Below are 16779 nucleotides of genomic sequence, written 5' to 3' on the forward strand. Positions count from 1 at the left end.
GCTGACACCTGCGCCCCGTTGATTTCAGAGTCGGGGACCCCAGGGTCGCGAGCAGCGCAGCAGGGCCCACTGGCCCCGGCCTGCTCTTCGGGCGTCTGCTGTGAGGTCTTTAAAAATGGAAATCCGGTAATTCGTTAAAAAGATTTCACTTATTTCTGAGAGAGACAGCGAGGGAGCGTGAGCACGCACGGGGAGCCCGCCGGGGGGCTCGATCCCGGGACTCGGGCCGACGGCAGACGCTTGACCGACTCCGCCCCCCGAGCGCTCCTGCTGTCAAGACTTTTATTCTCACTTAGCTCCAAATACACTTTCAAACCTTAATTTCTTCAGCGTAATTGGCGGCCGTACAGTGGCCGTCCTCCTTGGCGTCCTTTGCAGGGCGAGAGGAGGCGCAGCTCGTATTTATGCCGGGGCAGCAAGCGTTTAGGCTAACTCTCCGTCGGGTCGCCGGGCGGCTCAGGGTGAGCGTCTGCCTCGGCCCAGGGCTGACCCCGGGGTCCCGAGATCGAGTCCCGTGTCGGGTCCCTGCACGGAGCCTGCTTCTCCCTCTGCCTGCGTCTCCACCTCTCTCTGGGTCTCTCATGAATAAATAAATAAAATCTTAAAAAAAAATACTCATAAAACTCAGTTCTAGCAGATGGTTTTGAAATTCAGGGCTCAGCCCGAGAGAGTGCTTTAGCTCTTACACGGGAAAGTTTTATTTACGAACGTGACCAGGCTGCTGTGTATTATGTGACACTTGGTTTACGTGGAATGTCTAGGGAAATCTTTTTTTTTTTTTTTTAAAGACAAAATTTCATTTGAAAAACATGTATAGTTTTGTCGAGTCAGACTCATCCAACTTTTTAAATGATTTTCATGTGTGGCTGATGATAAAAGGGTAAAGTTGTTTGGAAAGGTCCTTTTGGGCAGTGAGGCCAGCAGTGCCGGGAGGGGGCCGTGGCCGCGACCCCGACCAGCGCTTCCCCACGTCCTGGCCGCCCGCCCGCGCCTCCATGGCGGGACACGATGGCTGGAGGATGCAGGCAGACCTGACTGCTCCGTCTAAGTCTTTATGTGCAACGTCCTAAGTGTTTACTTCCTAATAACTTAGCAGCTACTTGAAAAAAATATTACATGTCAGTGGAAGGAAAGATACTTCTGTTATATTCTTTAAAAGAAAAATCCCAGTTAGGGCGCCTGACAGGCTCAGTTGGTGTAGGATCTCATTCTTGGCTTCAGCTCAGACCGTGACGTTGGGTCATGAGATCGAGCGCTGCGTGAACTCCGGCTCAGCGCAGTCTGCTTGTGCTTCTCTCCCTCGTACCCTCTCTCCTCCTCTCCCTCTCTCTCAAATAAATAAATACATAAAATCTTTAAAAAAAAAAATCATAGGGCAGCCCAGGTGGCTCAGCGGTTTAGCGCCGCCTGCAGCCCGGGGCGTGATCCTGGGGACCCGGGATCGAGTCCTGCATCAGGCTTCCTGCATGGAGCCTGCTTCTTCCTCTCCCTGGGTCTCTGCCTCTCTCTCTCTCTGTGTCTCTCATGAATAAATAAATAAAATCTTTAAAAAAATATATCATAGTTATATAAGAATACGTGTGTACCTGTTGGGCACTGCACAAGTTCTCAGACCGTGCCTTCGGATCCGACGCTACCCAGCCTCATTTCCTGTTTGAGTTTCATTTTCTCCTGTTACTTTGTCGTAGCGACCGCTGAAAAATCAGCTCCGTCCAGTAGGCTTTTGTGGAAAGGAACGTAGTGTGACTTCATGTGAAAACGGTGACCTACTTCAGGGTGGTGCCTGTGGACTTCGAATTTTAAGAGCCTTAAAATAATTCCCCAGTTTCCCCGTGAGCTCATGGCGTCGTGCGGGGGTGAGAACCACAGGCCTAGCTGTGGCGAGCCCGTCTTTTGCACTGTTGCTGAACGTGCATCGTGCCTACGGTCAAGACGCGCTCACGTGAGTGTGCGTTTGAGAGACGCACAGATGTCGCGTTAGCAAAGCCAAGCCGCTCCTTCCACCGTCCGCTCCTTCGGTTCTGATCCTCAGTCGCTGGAGTTCCTCGAACGCTCGTTATGTGAGACTCAGCTCCATGCGATGCTTTGCATGCATTCAGTCACTTGAGTGCTGGTGGCCCCACGGGGGATCCCCCGAGGTGGCCGGTGTCCCTTTGGGCGGTAGCGGAAGCTCGGGGAAGCTCGGGGACTTAAGTGACGAGCTAGTCAGCGAGCCGCTGGTAACTGGAATCCGAACCCAGGCTTCAGCACTTCCAACTGCGGAGCTTGTCGTCGTAATTTCTAGGGTGGGCGGGAGCCCTTGTGAAATCCCGGAGTCCTTTCAGAGCCACGGAGAAAGATGCAACGATGATGATCTGGCTTCTGCGGTAATATATTTTGATAAATCCTGCTCGCCTGGAAGTCCTGGTACACGCGGCCCCTCTTGGTCAGACACCGACCCCACGCCCAGCACGTCGGAGGCTCTGTGGCTGGAGGTCACAGGTGAAAGGCGACACATGGCCCCTCGGGTCCCCAGGGCGCCGCGGGGTTCAGGGTACAGGAGGACGAGGACCCCGGGCTGGGTGTGCTTAGTTCCCAAGTGAGGAGGGGGGTTGTGCTGCAGAGGGTAAGCACACGGGTTGCCAGCCACACAGAGTTCTGGCTCCTTCTCACACTTGGAGCCCTTGGGGGAGCACATCCCCACTGGGCAGCGGCCAGGCCCCGTCCCCCAGGCCCTGTCCCCCGGCCTCATCTCCCGGGCCCCGTCCCCTGGGCCTTGTCCCCTGGGCCTCGTTCCTCGGCCCCCATCCCCCCACCTCATCCCCCAGGCCCCATCCCCGACCTCGTCCCCTGGGCCTCGTCCCCCGGGCCCCATCCCCCGGGCCTGCCCTGCGCCTCCTGACAGGCCCCACAGCCCCGCTTGTGTGCCCTGGCTCCCTGCTCCTGCACCCAGCAGGGGTGGCGCCCAGGCCAGACACTGTGCACCTGGGGCCTGCCTCCCGAGCACCTGTCATCTGGGAGGTGGCCGTGTGCTTTCTTGGCAGCAAACTCCATTCAGTGCCTCGCCTGGTGCTCCTGCTGCAAGTAGGACCATTGTCCCTCTGTCAGACGGAGTCGGGTTGTGCTCTGAGGTGGCCCCTTACTCCTAGGATATGTCACCGTGGAGGGAGAGTGAAAGCAGGACTATTTAAATGACATGGATTTTATCTCATATGAACCTTAATATTCTCCTAGATAAAACCACGGAGATTGAAAACCTATGCCCCAGGGGTTGAGCATCTGCCTTTGGCCCGGGGGGGTCCCGGGTTCGAGTCCCACGTTGGGCTCCCGGCGTGGAGCCTGCTTCTCCCTCTGCCCCCCCCCCTTTCTGTCTCTCATGAATAAATAAATCTTTAAAAAAAGAATTTTGATAGAATGAATGAGAGCAAAAGAACGCATATGTGGACACACGCATGTGGTTGTGTGAGGGGGGATAAGCACGCTCCCCTGCGTGGAGCCCCAAGTGGGGGTGAGCCCCCGGCCCCCGAGGTCATGACCTGCACCCAAGCCATGTGCTTGGCTGACTGGGCCACCCAGGGGCTCCTAGCAAGGCTTTTGATGAACTGACAGACACTAAGCTGTTCCTGAGGTGGTGCTTCCTGCACGCATGGAAACACGGGTCTACCTGATGCTCTGCTTGATGCTCTACTTGATGGTCTTCCCCGCAGCTGCGAAGTCCAAGTCCAAACCCGTAAGTGGTAGGCTAAAGGAAGGGAAAGCCGGGAGCAGAGCGGTGAAGACACGCCACACTCAGGGCGTGCGTCCAGGACCTCTCGGTCTTCCTCCGGGTGCCTGGGCCCCTGTAGACGCTGAGCGTCTCTTGGAGCAAAGTCCAAGACTGAGCAGCATGTGCTGCCACGAAAGCGGAGTTTTGCCAGTGTCCGTGTTTGTGTGGATAGTGTAGGATTTTCATACCATGTCTTCATAGGAACTGGTAGGTTTATTTTTAGACTTTTCAGTAATTTAATCTTAGGATATTGTCTAGTTCCCCAAGGTTTTCCATTTCCTCCTGTAATTGAATTACGTCCTGGCTTTTAAGTTGAAATACAGCGTATGAAACGGAAGCCATGTCTCTAACCATTGGCCGTGAAAAGCAGATGTGAAAATCTTGGAATTAAAAAAAAAAGAAAAAAAAGAAAATCTTGGAATCTGGTGTTGTGGGAAGAGGGCAGCCGTGCATGGCGGAGCCAAAGCATCGTCAGCCAGAGCGTTACTCTTCTGCCGTTTCCGTAACAAATCCGTACGGGCTTCGTCACGTGAAACAACTCAGTTTTAATCACCTTACGGCTGTGTGGGTTGCAAGTCTGACGGGTGCTACTGAGTGGAAGTCGCGGCCTTCAGCAGGAAGGGCTCCTACAAGCTCTGGGGAGAAACCACTTCTTTGCCGTGATCCGCCTCCAGAGGCTGCCCACACTCCTTGGCTTGTGGCCCCGTCTCCGTCCTGAAAGCCTGCGCTGGCTGGGGAGGCCCTTCTCACGCTGTGTCCCCCGGGTTTCTTCCCTCTGACTCGCTTCTGCCCTATTCATCCACCCTGTTTTTTTTTTTTTTTTTTTTGAACTACTTTTTCTTATTGTGGTATAATAGCCAGAGCTCGAAATTTACCATTTTTAAGTGAACGATTCTGGTAGCGTTCAGCAAATTCAGTGTCACATGACCACTACTTCCCATAATTCATCATCACCTCTAACATCTGTTACGCATTAAGCAATAATCCCCTTTCCCAGTTTCCCCAGCCATGTAGCCTGGAATCTGTTTTTTGGTTTGTCTGATTTAGCCTTTTCTAGATATTTCCTACAGGTGGAATAAGACACTTGCCCTCGCGTGACTGGCTTCTTTCACCCAACCATAGTTTCAGGGCTCCCCCGTGTTGTGGTATGTGCGGAGCTCTGTTCCTTTTTATGGCTGAATTGCATTCTGCTGTATGTATATAACAGGTTGTGTTTATCCATCCGGTGGACATGTCAGTGCACACTTGGATCGTCCCTACTTTGGGCCATTGTGAGTGATGCTGTCCTACATACCGGTGCACAGGTATCTGGTGAATCTGTCTTTGATTCTTTTGTGTACATACCTATGGGATCAGCTGCTAATTCTGTGTTTAAATCTTTTGAGATCTACCCCAGTGTTTTCCACGGTGGCTCTACCATGGTCTATTTCCAACAGCAACGTACAACGGTGCCAATTTCTCTACATCATCAGCAACAACAGATATTTTCCATTTTAAATTCTTGACTCTTGTGTTTACGTTGGCCGCTCTAAGTAGTGTAGGATAAGCTCGCAATCTCAACGTTAACGCAATCCCATCGACAGATAACATCTTAATATATATGGAAACCTTCACGGGTTCTTGGGATTAGCTTAATGACATCTTTGGGAGCCATTATGCTGCCTGTGACTGAGTCTGCCCTAGAAGCTCACCTGTTGTGGCAGCAGCATAAATTTTTCACTTATTGTCTCAGAAGATGTGATGTTAGTTTGAGCATAAACTTGAATTATGTTCTTCCTTTGATGAAAGGGCTTACCACGAATATGGAACCAGGTTCAGTGGTCTTTTTCAGAGTAATTGGGAAGGGGGAGGGGGACAGTGACCCTCATGATCTAAGAAGGGAAGTTAAAACCTGTTACTGGGAAAATGTTGGGAGAGAATGAGGCCGGGGCTTCAGGGATACTGGGCAAGGTGAAAAATATAGGCTTGTTTCAGGTGGCGGGTGATAGAGATCACATTCCTAGGGCTTGATTGTGGTGGAATCTGGCTCTCTGATGTGTTGCAATTAGGGTTTAGTATCTCTAGATCTCGAAATCCTTTTATTCTAAAGAGTCCTATGTAATGGAAAGTTGACATTTATCACTGGCTAAGAACCCTTTCTCTGGATTTTTATTCATTTTGGTCTGTGCCAGCAAGCCCAGCACTTGAAAACATTTGCCCTTATGTTGTCAAGTGGCTGCCCGTGAAATAGTTTTTAAGTGTGGCCTATTGTGTGACTCTCCCATCTCAGGACGCAAGTGTGTGCAGGCAGACAAAGCTACGGCACAGTAGTTGGTGTACAACTGGTAATGAATCATTTGAATTTGGGAATATGGCCAGGAATCAGGCATTAGGCTTCTAATGACAATCAGATAGGATATTTGAAAGAAGATGAGTATTTCTTTCCATTATTCCCTTCAAGTTTGCATAGGACTAGAATCTGTATTTTAGGAGTTGGCATAATGGCCAGAGGAGGGGTGTATGATTTTGGCATCTCTTGGGTGTTGAATCACTTAAATTAGTGATCTGGGGAGTAGTTGATGGGCTACAGGAAAACTTGGCCCAGACTACTAGAGTTACGCCCTTCCATTCGGTAGATTAAGATGGGGTCTCCCACATAGCCTTATCCATATTGATGATAAGGGCCCTGCAATTATATATAAATAATCTAAACATATGTATATATACTCAACAGTTATGTATTCTCATTTGCAAAGAGCAGTGAAAATGTGACTACTTTCAAGCAGTAGATAATTTACACGTGATCTTGGGAAGTTTTTTATATTGGTCTTCACTGGAAAAACAGATATATGACTTTCTAGAGATTCATAATTTTTTTTTATAAAAACCTGTGATTTTCTTTTTTTTTTTTAATATTTTATTTATTTATTCATGAGAGATCCTGTGAGAAAGAGGCAGAGACACAGGCAGAGGGAGAAGCAGGCTCCATGCTGGGAGCCCAACGTGGGACCTGATCCTGGGACTCTGGGATCATGCCCTGGGCTGAAGGCGGTGCTAAACTGCTGAGCCACCTGGGCTGCCCCGAGATTCATAATTTTGCAAATAAAATGAGTTGTTTTGTGACTACAAAGCCCCACATGACGTGGAGAAAGAGTACTAGGTCCCGTTGGCCTGGGTTCTTGGGTCTAGTATTGGTACCAACCACTTCCATGAATGTGGGCCTGGCCTGCGGTTTGTTGAGTCGGCTTGGTCACCTAGAGAAGACAGACTAGGACCAGGCTCCACAGGCTTCTCTTCTAGCTCTGGACTTTTTGATCATAAAATGTTGCACAAGAGTAGTTTGTATTTAGTTGACTCTAAAGGAAGGCCTTTAAGAAAACGGGCATGACTAAAATCATGAACGGGAGGTCAGAGGTGAGTCTCATTGTCTTGGTCGCCCAGAAGGGCCAGCTCTCCCACCGGGTTTTATTTTGAAGGCGTACCTGGATCCGGGGGCAGGCCGATCTCTCCTGCTCTGGGCTTTCCTGGCTACAGCGAATGACATGAATGTCCTCAGTGGTGAATAAAAATGAAGTGACGGTGAAAGACGCCCGACTGAGCATCCCTGTGGGGACCGTGTGGCCGACTGCCCGAGGCCGGCCAGGGGACAGGCTGGGTGGGTGGGAGCCGCATCTTCTGGGCTTGGAGGTGTTGGAGCTCAGGAGGTGTTGGAGCTCAGGAGTCAGGTCGTTACCTGGAGGCTCGTGTGGGTGGAGTTTGCAGCCACCCTCTCCTGCCCTGAGATGCGGAATCTTAAAGTGAATTCGGGGGATTGGTCTGTAAGTGGGCATCAGGTGCTGGGCAGGGGGGAGGCCCTGTATCCCGGGCCGTTCGAGGACCCCAGCGGCCGCCTTTCCCTGATGTTCTTTTGGCTGAGGAGCCCCACTCCCTGCCATGTAGATTGGAGCCTGTGCTCCGGTATCTGGGACTGGCCTCTGCCTGGCTCAGGCTCCCGGCTCTCCCCTCCCTGCGCCCGGGTCGCATGGCCTGTCTTCTCCTGCATCCGTGCTCAGCCCTGTCCACACTGCCTGCGCCGAAGGAGCGACCCTAATAGGATCAAACCTGCCAAGGGTCTCCGTGCACGTTGTGCCGTGCGTCACAGCTTCACTTTGCCCGGACTCTGTGAAGCAGGGAGTTCTCATCGTGACCGTCGTCCCCCTCTGGTCAGGACCGCCACTGACCCCCATTCCGGCGCGAGTGAGGGAGCGGCCCCGAGATCCCGGTGCGCAGAGCTGAGGCTACGGCCGGGGGCCCACCTCCAAGCCCAGTGACTCAGAACCACGCGCCGTTCTTCCCTGCCCTTCCCACGCAGCCGCGGCCGGTCCCTGCATTTCCTCTAACAAAACAACGAAACGTAACAGCCTCTTTTCTGAGGCCGGGTTGCATCACGTTCCTGGTCTGTTTTGCATTGCTTTGCTCATCTGCCTCGCCCCATCGAAGGCTGACTTTACCTCCTATCTGCATCTCCGGCTCCACCTGGCCTTCCTGGAGCGCGCCGGGTGCTGCTGAGTGGGCGGAGGCCTGCTACCTCCGGGGGGCCCAGTAACTTGGGGGGGGCGGGGGTGACGCTGTAGTTCATATTTTCAAAGATATTGAAGACTTGTGTTAAAATACTGGTATTTTGAGAATATTAATACGTTAAATAATGTGTATCTTCGTCTCAGCTAGTGATCAGGTCTTGGTTATTCAGGTAGAATTCTTGGATTGCTCTGCTTGGGCAGGCCGTGCTGTAGAAACACTACCACTTAAGTGTCAGGGGAAGGAGGGTGCTCGTAAAGGCCACGCTTGGGTCCTGGCTTCGTCACCTGTCATGCAGGGAAGAGTTACTTAACCTCCTTGTCCTTCAGTTTTCTTCTCTGTTAAATAGAGAAGATAATACCTACCTGTCAGGATTATAAGGCAGATTACATTGGCTGAGAGCCTAAGTGCCCGAGACGTATCAGGCCATCAGTAAGTAAGTGGTACCATCTTGTTTTTGACCTTTCGCTTTGATTCTGACCTTCCCTTTGAAATTATATTTACCGGCTTCTTCGCTTCTGGGCTGTTTGTTCATTTTCTTTTGCTTTTCGATTCAAGTTGTGTGGCCCGCGATCACCAGTAATAAGTGGTAGAGCCAGGGTTGGGATCCAGCTAGTCCGCCTCCAGAGCCGGCTAATAAACCCCTGCCACATCCTGCCTCGTTCAACTGCAGCGCGTGCCGTGCTGCCCGATCATCTATCGTAACCCATCCCGTTTCCTGTTCGTGGCACAAGGTAATGGCTCTGGGAAGGAGGAAGTGAGGAGTTCTTGCTTGGGGATTGAGCTTCAGTATTGCAAGATGAGGGAGTTCTAGAGATCAACACTAAATATAGTTAACATCCCTGAACTATGCATTTAAACATGTGGCTGGAAGGACAAATTTTATATTGTGTGTGTGTGTGTGTGTGTGTGTGTGTGTATTTACTGCAAATTAAAGAAAAGGAAGGGCTCCTTCTTTTGAGTTTCCCATGAAACTTCTGTACCTTTATCAGTTAAGAACCCTGAAAGATTGTCCGAGCTGTTTCTCTTCTGACGTGTTTTTCCTTGCTCCCATAAGTGACCCTGCTTGTAAGTCCATGTCTTTTCTTTCTTTCTTTCTTTTTTTTTTTTTTACCTCTGCAGGTGGTTATGGAATAAAAGAGTTTCTGTTATTGAATCCGGTGACTTAATACTTGAAAGTTTTAATTTAGAGATTAAGAGAACAAAGGTGTATTATGGTTACATAAGGTGTATTTAATAGGGTCACTTTCACTACTGTGTGTCTGCGTATCACTGTGGGTTTCGCACCAAGGACAACAGGGAGAAAGAAGGGTGTTCCGCAATTTTCATTGCTTCCGTGAACTTAGGATAAGAGCTGATGTCAGAGAGTTGTATTCCTAGGACATGGGGTTATTTGGTTCCTTCATTCTGCTCTATGTCGTGTATAATAGTCTATAAATATCACTTCGGACGTATAGACCATCACAGACTGTTTTTAACCATAGTTAATGTCTCCATGAAGTATCCAGGGGGATATTCTATTATTATTTACCTTTGATTTTTTTTTTTTTCAAAAAGTTTTAAGATGGAAAGCCCATTTAAAAACAATATAAGGGGATCCCTGGGTGGCTCAGCGGTTTGGCGCCTGCCTTTGGCCCAGGGCGTGATCCTGGAGACCCGGGATCGAATCCCACGTCGGGCTCCCTGCATGGAGCCTGCTTCTCCCTCCTCCTGTGTCTCAGCCTCTCTCTCTCTCTCTCTCTCTCTCTCCGTGTCTATCATAAATAAATAAATCGGGATCCCTGGGTGGCGCAGCAGTTTGGCGCCTGCCTTTGGCCCAGGGCGCGATCCTGGAGACTCGGGATCGAATCCCACGTCGGGCTCCCTGCATGGAGCCTGCTTCTCCCTCTGCCTGTGTCTCTGCCTCTCTCTCTCTCTCTGTGACTATCATGAATAAATAAATAAAATCTTTAAAAAAAAAAAAAAAAAAATAAATAAATCTTTAAAAAATTTTTTTAAATAAAATTAAAATAAAAACAATATAAAATAGTAGAGTTAAGCAGAAAACCAGAATAAAGACCATAAAAATGACTACAACTTGGGGTAGATTAATTGTTATACTTGATACTGATCTGAATTTGCTGGCAACGAGAACAAAGCAAGATGGAGTTCCGGTTCCGTGATTTATTATGTGCGGCAGAAGACTGCCTAAAGCATCATTTTGCTTTTTAGGCAATTGTTGTTAGAATTGACCTGGATTTTTTTTTTTTTTTCCACTGTCTTGAATTCTTGTTTGGAAGATAATTACAGATGATTAATAGACATTATCATTGGGGTTTTATAATAAACCAAAACATTCTTTGGTGTTTAGACTTCGTTACTCACTGAAGCATAAGCCCTGAATCAGTGAAGATATTTTCAGACTGAGTGGTATTGCCGGACTAGTCGGCTTCGGCAAGTGGTTTATTAGTTTACTCGGCAACCCGCGTGGCGCTTTACCATTTGCCATACGCTGTGCCTGACTCTGGGGTCAATGGAAGAAATTGTCCTGGAGGTTCTCAGCCCACTGGGGATGGAGCTGGGCAAGCGGATCTGCTGTGCGAGCTGCTATAACGGAGAGACGTGTGCCGTGCCATGTGCCGTGCCGTTGGAGCCCGAGAGGGTGTGTTGGCTCGGGGTAGTGGGGGAAGGTTCTTAAGGCACAAGATATTTGAGCTGATTATTAAAAGTTTGCCTGGTTGAAAGGAAGGAAAGAGACCAAGAATGCCCTCGGATGCTCTGTTGCGGCTTGGAGCTCGTGCAGTCTAGGAGTAAACCGTTAACCTCCACTAGGCGTGTCAACTCCAACATCCTCCGTGCTCGGGCTGTGGCTGCGGTTGATGAAGCAGCTTCATGACCGAATCTCTCCGATTCCTAGAGGGCAGGTATTGAGGCCCGGGCGAAGCCCAGCAGGTACTGGGTGTTTGTGGGAGAAGGGAAGGAGGGGAGGGCCTTGCGTCACACACCACACAGTAGATGAGGTGGAGCGAGGAAGACTTGGGGTCGATCCCCATTGTCAGTCACACAGAGGGGAGCGCATTTCTGGAGGCGGCCAGGACAGGGTTTAAGGGCGGCTGTTCCCTGTCGGGCCGCGGGATCCCCGGGACTGCAGCGTGAGCCTGAGCGGGTGCGAGTGGAAGGAGAGGCCGCGGGTGCGCGAGTGGAAGGGGTGGCCGCGGCTGCACGGCCCGTGGTTGCCAAGCGCAGCGCTAGTTTTGACGCGTCCACGCTGCGCACCTTCTCCAGCCGGCGGCTGGTCAGCAAGCTCAGAAACACTCGGTAGGACTCTTCTCATTCAGGGAGATGCAGGCCTCTCTTTCTAGACCCTCACGGTGCTGTCTGCCTGCTGCCCACGCTCCAGGCCGTCCAGAGCCAGCTCACGCCTTAACCCTCCCACCACCTCCAGCAGATCTGCGCCACGTCCTGTGGGTGCTCCTGCGCTGAGCACACGGCCGTCGCCTAGTGACTCGGCGTACAGGTGTAGTGTTAATCAGTGCCGCCTTCTCTCAGCCCTTAAAATCTAACCGAACAATTTCTGTTGGTGTTTTTTTTTAAGATTTTATTTATTTATTTATTCATGAGAGACACAGAGAGGCAGAGATGCAGGCAGAGGGAGAAGCAGGCTCCATGCAGGGAGCCTGATGTGGGACTCGATCCCGGGACCCCGGGGTCACGCCCTGGGCCGAAGGCAGAGGCTCAACCACTGAGCCACGCAGGGGCCCCTCTGTTGCTATTTTTGACATCTGTCCACCTTACTTTACTTGATGTGCCATTGGCCTTGTCCAGGCCACCGTCATTCATTTGATCCCGTGGCCTCGCTGCCTCCACTTCGGCTGTCTCTACTCAGATCTCCGCGTATGCGTAGGGCAGTCCTTGTGAAACACAACTTGACTCTGTCCTTTCATGCTTATGGTCTTCAACGGCTGGTGTTGCCCTGCAGACAAAATAAAGGTATTTACCCGGCCGACGGGTCTGGGCATGGTACGGCCTAACCTCAGCTCTGCAGCCTCATCTTTCTCTTGTTCTCTCTCTTTTACTCTCTCTCCACCTTCAGTGAACGACTTTCGGCTCTTTGATGGGCCAGGCTGTTTCCTGACTTAGCATCTTTTCGCTATTTCCTCTCCTCGGTATGCTTTTGTCCACTCTTGACCTGGCTCAGTCCTTCTCATCTTTAGTGCTTCTCTTAATTTTTCCTTAAGGGTCATGCCAGATTGTCCATTCTAAAGTTACCCTCTGAAAATCTCTCTTAAGACGTACCAGAGTTCGAGACCATGAGCTCAGTTCATGTGGAACTGCTCCCACCGGAATCTGATGCTGGCTGGGGCCCGTGTCTCTGTGCCTCCCGCCGTACGGTGCAGTACGGAGCTTGCACAGGAGCGGCGCTTCTCAGACGTTTGTTGAATGAGACTGTTTTGCTAAAATAAAAGTTGATCTAGATGGAAAGGCAGTAACAAGGCCTGCGTCTAACTCCCGTCGCGGCGTATGCTAACTAATTCTACGTGAGCGTCTGGTACTCACTGAAAGTCAGTTACTGCTATTTTGTCTTTCCAGAAAAAAAATATGGCATTTTTAATGTTTGTTTTGGGGAGGCTAACAGACTAAGTTAAGGTTGTGTTCTGCTCCTGGAAAGCGGTCCAACTTTGAGCCCGTTAACCAAGTTCTCCCGGGTCTCCTTTCCCATCTATAAATAGAGGGAAATTACATCTCAAGAGCTTGTTACAGAGATTTACATGAGATTATGTGAAGTGCTTCGTACAGTGCTTGACACCTTGGAAGAGTTCAGGCATTCTTTTTTCTTATCCCCTTTACATCTCAAGAGATTAATAAGGACTCAGAAAACCTCATTTAACTTACCTCATAATCTTACTGTTTTTATTTAATGCATAATCACACCCAAGAGCATTAACGTGGAGGTCAAAATCAGTTTAGGAGGAAATAATCCATCTCTTGGGCACGAGTAAGCAATGATGGACTGGTTTTTTAACCGTCAATAACATTGGTCTCCCTCAGAAAGATAGACAAGAAGTCCTCTTTTACCTTGTCCCGGAGGCGGTGGTTTAACTTGTAAAATTGTAATTACGAGTAAATACAAGTCGTTATTGTTCTTTCTGTTTCAAGTACATATTCTATGTTGATAAGTGATACGAAAACATTTTCCCCATTTTAGATGTTTCTAGGGAGAAGCCTTGGCAATATCATTGAAAACTCTGGAGTCCAAAGCTCTTCTGCTTATATTATCAGCTTTGGGGGTAATTAAAAATTTTAGTATTCTGAAGACAGGTTGTTGGATTCAGATGGATCAGATTCAAATTAGTAGGTCGTCTGTAACGCCCACTTCCTTAGGCATCCTACTCTGGATGCTAAATTGAGTTTAAAGGAAAATGGTTGAGTTACATCTACCAAAATTATCAGAGGTTAATTCTCTGCCATTAAGTCAGAATAGCTCACCCATCCCCGCCTCTATTACATTCCTTTCCCTGGATGATAAGAGACAGTAACCGGTGAGTTCAATTGCTTCTCCATAGAATTGCTTCTCCATAGGCCGCATCTTCCAGGGAGCTAGGGGCTCTAGCATTAAAAGCTGAAGGCCTTTGGGTTTTGTTTATTCAAACATTGCCTCAGGCAAGGATCTGTGGTGTTTATTTAGGGATAGTATGATTTAGAGTGTTGCTGCGAGTGGATGAGATATGAGAGCTAATAGACATTGACTCCTTAGCTCAGTTTGGAGCCTGGAAACTTTAGGGAGGCTGAGGGAACGGATATGAACTCCTGGGGCGCTCTCACTTGCCCTGTTCTGTGGCCAAAGATCTCACCTCAGACCCAAGCCAAGCATCTTGAAAGAGTGCATGTGATTGGTCATTTGGGACATTGGACTAAAACCATGCGGGTGCACCTGGTCGCATATCCGTGACCAATAGTACGGAAGGTGTGCTGTACTGACGGAGGGAGGTTTATGTGAGTTCCGACGTCTAGACGTTTCCTTGAGCTCATGGTCAATTTCTCCCTGCAAACCCAACTTCAGAAACCGTATAGCTAAACTAAGAATTGTCGTTGCTAATTTTAACATCTGTCCTGAAGGAGTGGTTTTCATCTCACAGAGGTGACAAAAACCACCTGCACTTTTCTCGTGTTTTTAAAAAAAAATTTTTTAATTTTAAATTTTTTTAAAGTGCGCTTTTACCTAAAATTATCAGAGTAAACATTGATGTTTTCTATCAGAGGTTCTGGTCATTGGGTTTTCTTGGGGTGTTTTCTGTTGTGTGTCTGGTGAGGCTGCAGTGCTTTAAAAATAACTGGGGGTAATTAATACCCTCTCAACTACTAAGTAGAATGGGAACCTGCTATTAAATGAAGAAATAACGCATTACGTTTGGTGAAATGCACATCTGATAGTTCAAAGCAGATGAATGTCCCAGCAAGGACTTCAGAGCTTCTCTAGTCCCATTACACTGATTTGATGTTTATATGACTTCCGTAAGGTGTTTCGGTTTAACTGGATGCTAGGAATTGCAAACAAGTCCTCAAAGAACCACTGTAGTATTCTTTGGTCTGCGCGTGAGCTACCCGTTAGCAGCCTGTTGTGGGATGTGACGTATCTCTTTCCTCTTCTTTTTACAGAATGCTATGAACCTACCCCCTGACAAAGCCAGGTTACTGCGGCAGTATGATAATGAGAAGAAGTGGGAACTGATTTGCGATCAGGTAAGACACAGTGATGCTTTTATCAAGAAATAATGAAAGAAGAGAATCAGATTTCCTCCCTAAATATAGTAGACTTTTTCCAGGATATGAATGCATGGATTTCTGTTGTGTAATTCTCTGCCTTCCTGTTTCTCAGGACCAGAGGTAAAGCTAGGAAGTGACTTACTTTATTTGTGCATTATTTTAATTGTCTCCCTTATTTTCAAGCATTTAGTTATTAGGTTTTCTGGGAAATCTCATCAGATAGGCAAACCAAATTCAGACCTGTTTGGTTTTGAGAGAGAGAGAGAGAATTGGGGCTGCAGCCAGGGGTGTGGAGAGGGAGAGGGAGAGAAAGAATCCAAGGCAGGTCCCATGCCCAGCATGGAGTCTGACATGGGGCTCAATCCCATGACCCTGAGATCATGACCTGAGCTGTAATCCGGAGTCGGATGCTTAGCCACCCAGGCGCCCCAGTTTTTCTGTTTCCACAGCAGTTTCTGCTGCGAGAGTAGTGCAAGTCTTCTAGTTCAGCTGGCTTTCCTATCCCTGTATATTGATGTATAGTCATGTGAGAAGGTGAATTGTTTATAAAGAAACATTGCTTCAGCTGATAAATTATTTCAGATTTTAGCAACTCTAAAGTTGTTTTCATTTTGTCATTAACTCATAATTCAGATGATTAAGAGATATAAAATAAAAAGTGAAAATCTGCATTTTGTTTCTGTCTGCTCTTCAAATTCTCCACCTTAGAGCTCCACTGGTAAGACCTTGAAGTATTTCCTTTCAGCTTTTAAAATGTTTTTGTCTTAAAAAAACTAAAATACCTGAATGTACACACTAGTCCATTCTGCCCCTTGGTACATTCATCAGTATGTACGTTTCTATCCTATTCTTTTAAAGGGTATGTAGTAGTATTGTATTGTAATTGATGGTTTTTGTTTTGTTTTGTTTTTTTGGCACTTTGTTGGAGGGCTTGGTCTGGGCCAGTTGATTGAATCCTTAGAGGTGTCACTGTGAGATAGCAGGCTCTGTATGTGAACTTTTTATGTTGTGCCATGAGCTTCAGGGTGCTTGTGTCTCCACCTCCCACCACCCTGAAAATTTCTGGCGAGTGTTATATTTCCTCCTAACACCGCTGCCTTGGGTTTCTTTCTTTCTTTCTTTCTTTCTTTCTTTCTTTCTTTTCTTTCTTTTCTTTCTTTTCTTTCTTTTCTTTCTTTTCTTTCTTTTCTTTTTCTTTCTTTTCTTTCTTTCTTTCTTTCTTTCTTTCTTTCTTTTCTTTCTTTCTTTCTTTCTTTCTTTCTCTTTCTCTTTCTCTTTCTCTTTCTTTTTCTTTTCTTGGATTTCTATTGTGGGGACAACATGTATCAGAGAAGCAGAGGGGTTTTTTTTATTGCCCATAGGTAGAGCTATTACCCTAAGAAATACATGCTCGCAGTTGGCAGCTTCTTTTTTTTTTTTTTTTTTAAATTTTATTTATTTATGATAGTCACACAGAGAGAGAGAGAGAGGCAGAGACACAGGCAGAGGGAGAAGCAGGCTCCATGCAAGGAGCCCGATGTGGGACTCGATCCCTGGTCTCCAGGATCGCACCCTGGGCCAAAGGCAGGCTCCAAACCGCTGCGCCACCCAGGGATCCCCAGTTGGCAGCTTCTAAAGTGTTCATTGTGTGTGGTTTCTCCTCAGCTCCTGACTCAAACAGTAATGAGATGATGGTAAAAGTCCTCCCCTCTTTCCCAGGCTATATTTGGGTACCGAGAGTACATAGAAACCGAAGAGGAAGCTTATTGTTTATA

General features: G+C 48.2%; 1 protein-coding gene across 12 annotated transcripts in view; it reads left to right on the forward strand.

Moving 5' to 3' along the window:
• The window catches only part of FMNL2 (formin like 2), a 262254-nt gene that overhangs the window by 127956 nt on the left and 117519 nt on the right, over nucleotides 1-16779 (forward strand). For all 12 annotated transcript variants that reach the window (XM_077861747.1, XM_077861745.1, XM_077861750.1 and 9 more), the window contains exon 2: nucleotides 14918-15001. In XM_077861747.1, the coding sequence (XP_077717873.1) occupies nucleotides 14918-15001 (84 nt within the window). The remainder of the gene's footprint in view (nucleotides 1-14917; nucleotides 15002-16779) is intronic.

Source organism: Canis aureus, chromosome 20, assembly GCF_053574225.1.
Source record: "Canis aureus isolate CA01 chromosome 20, VMU_Caureus_v.1.0, whole genome shotgun sequence".
NCBI lineage: Eukaryota > Metazoa > Chordata > Mammalia > Carnivora > Canidae > Canis > Canis aureus.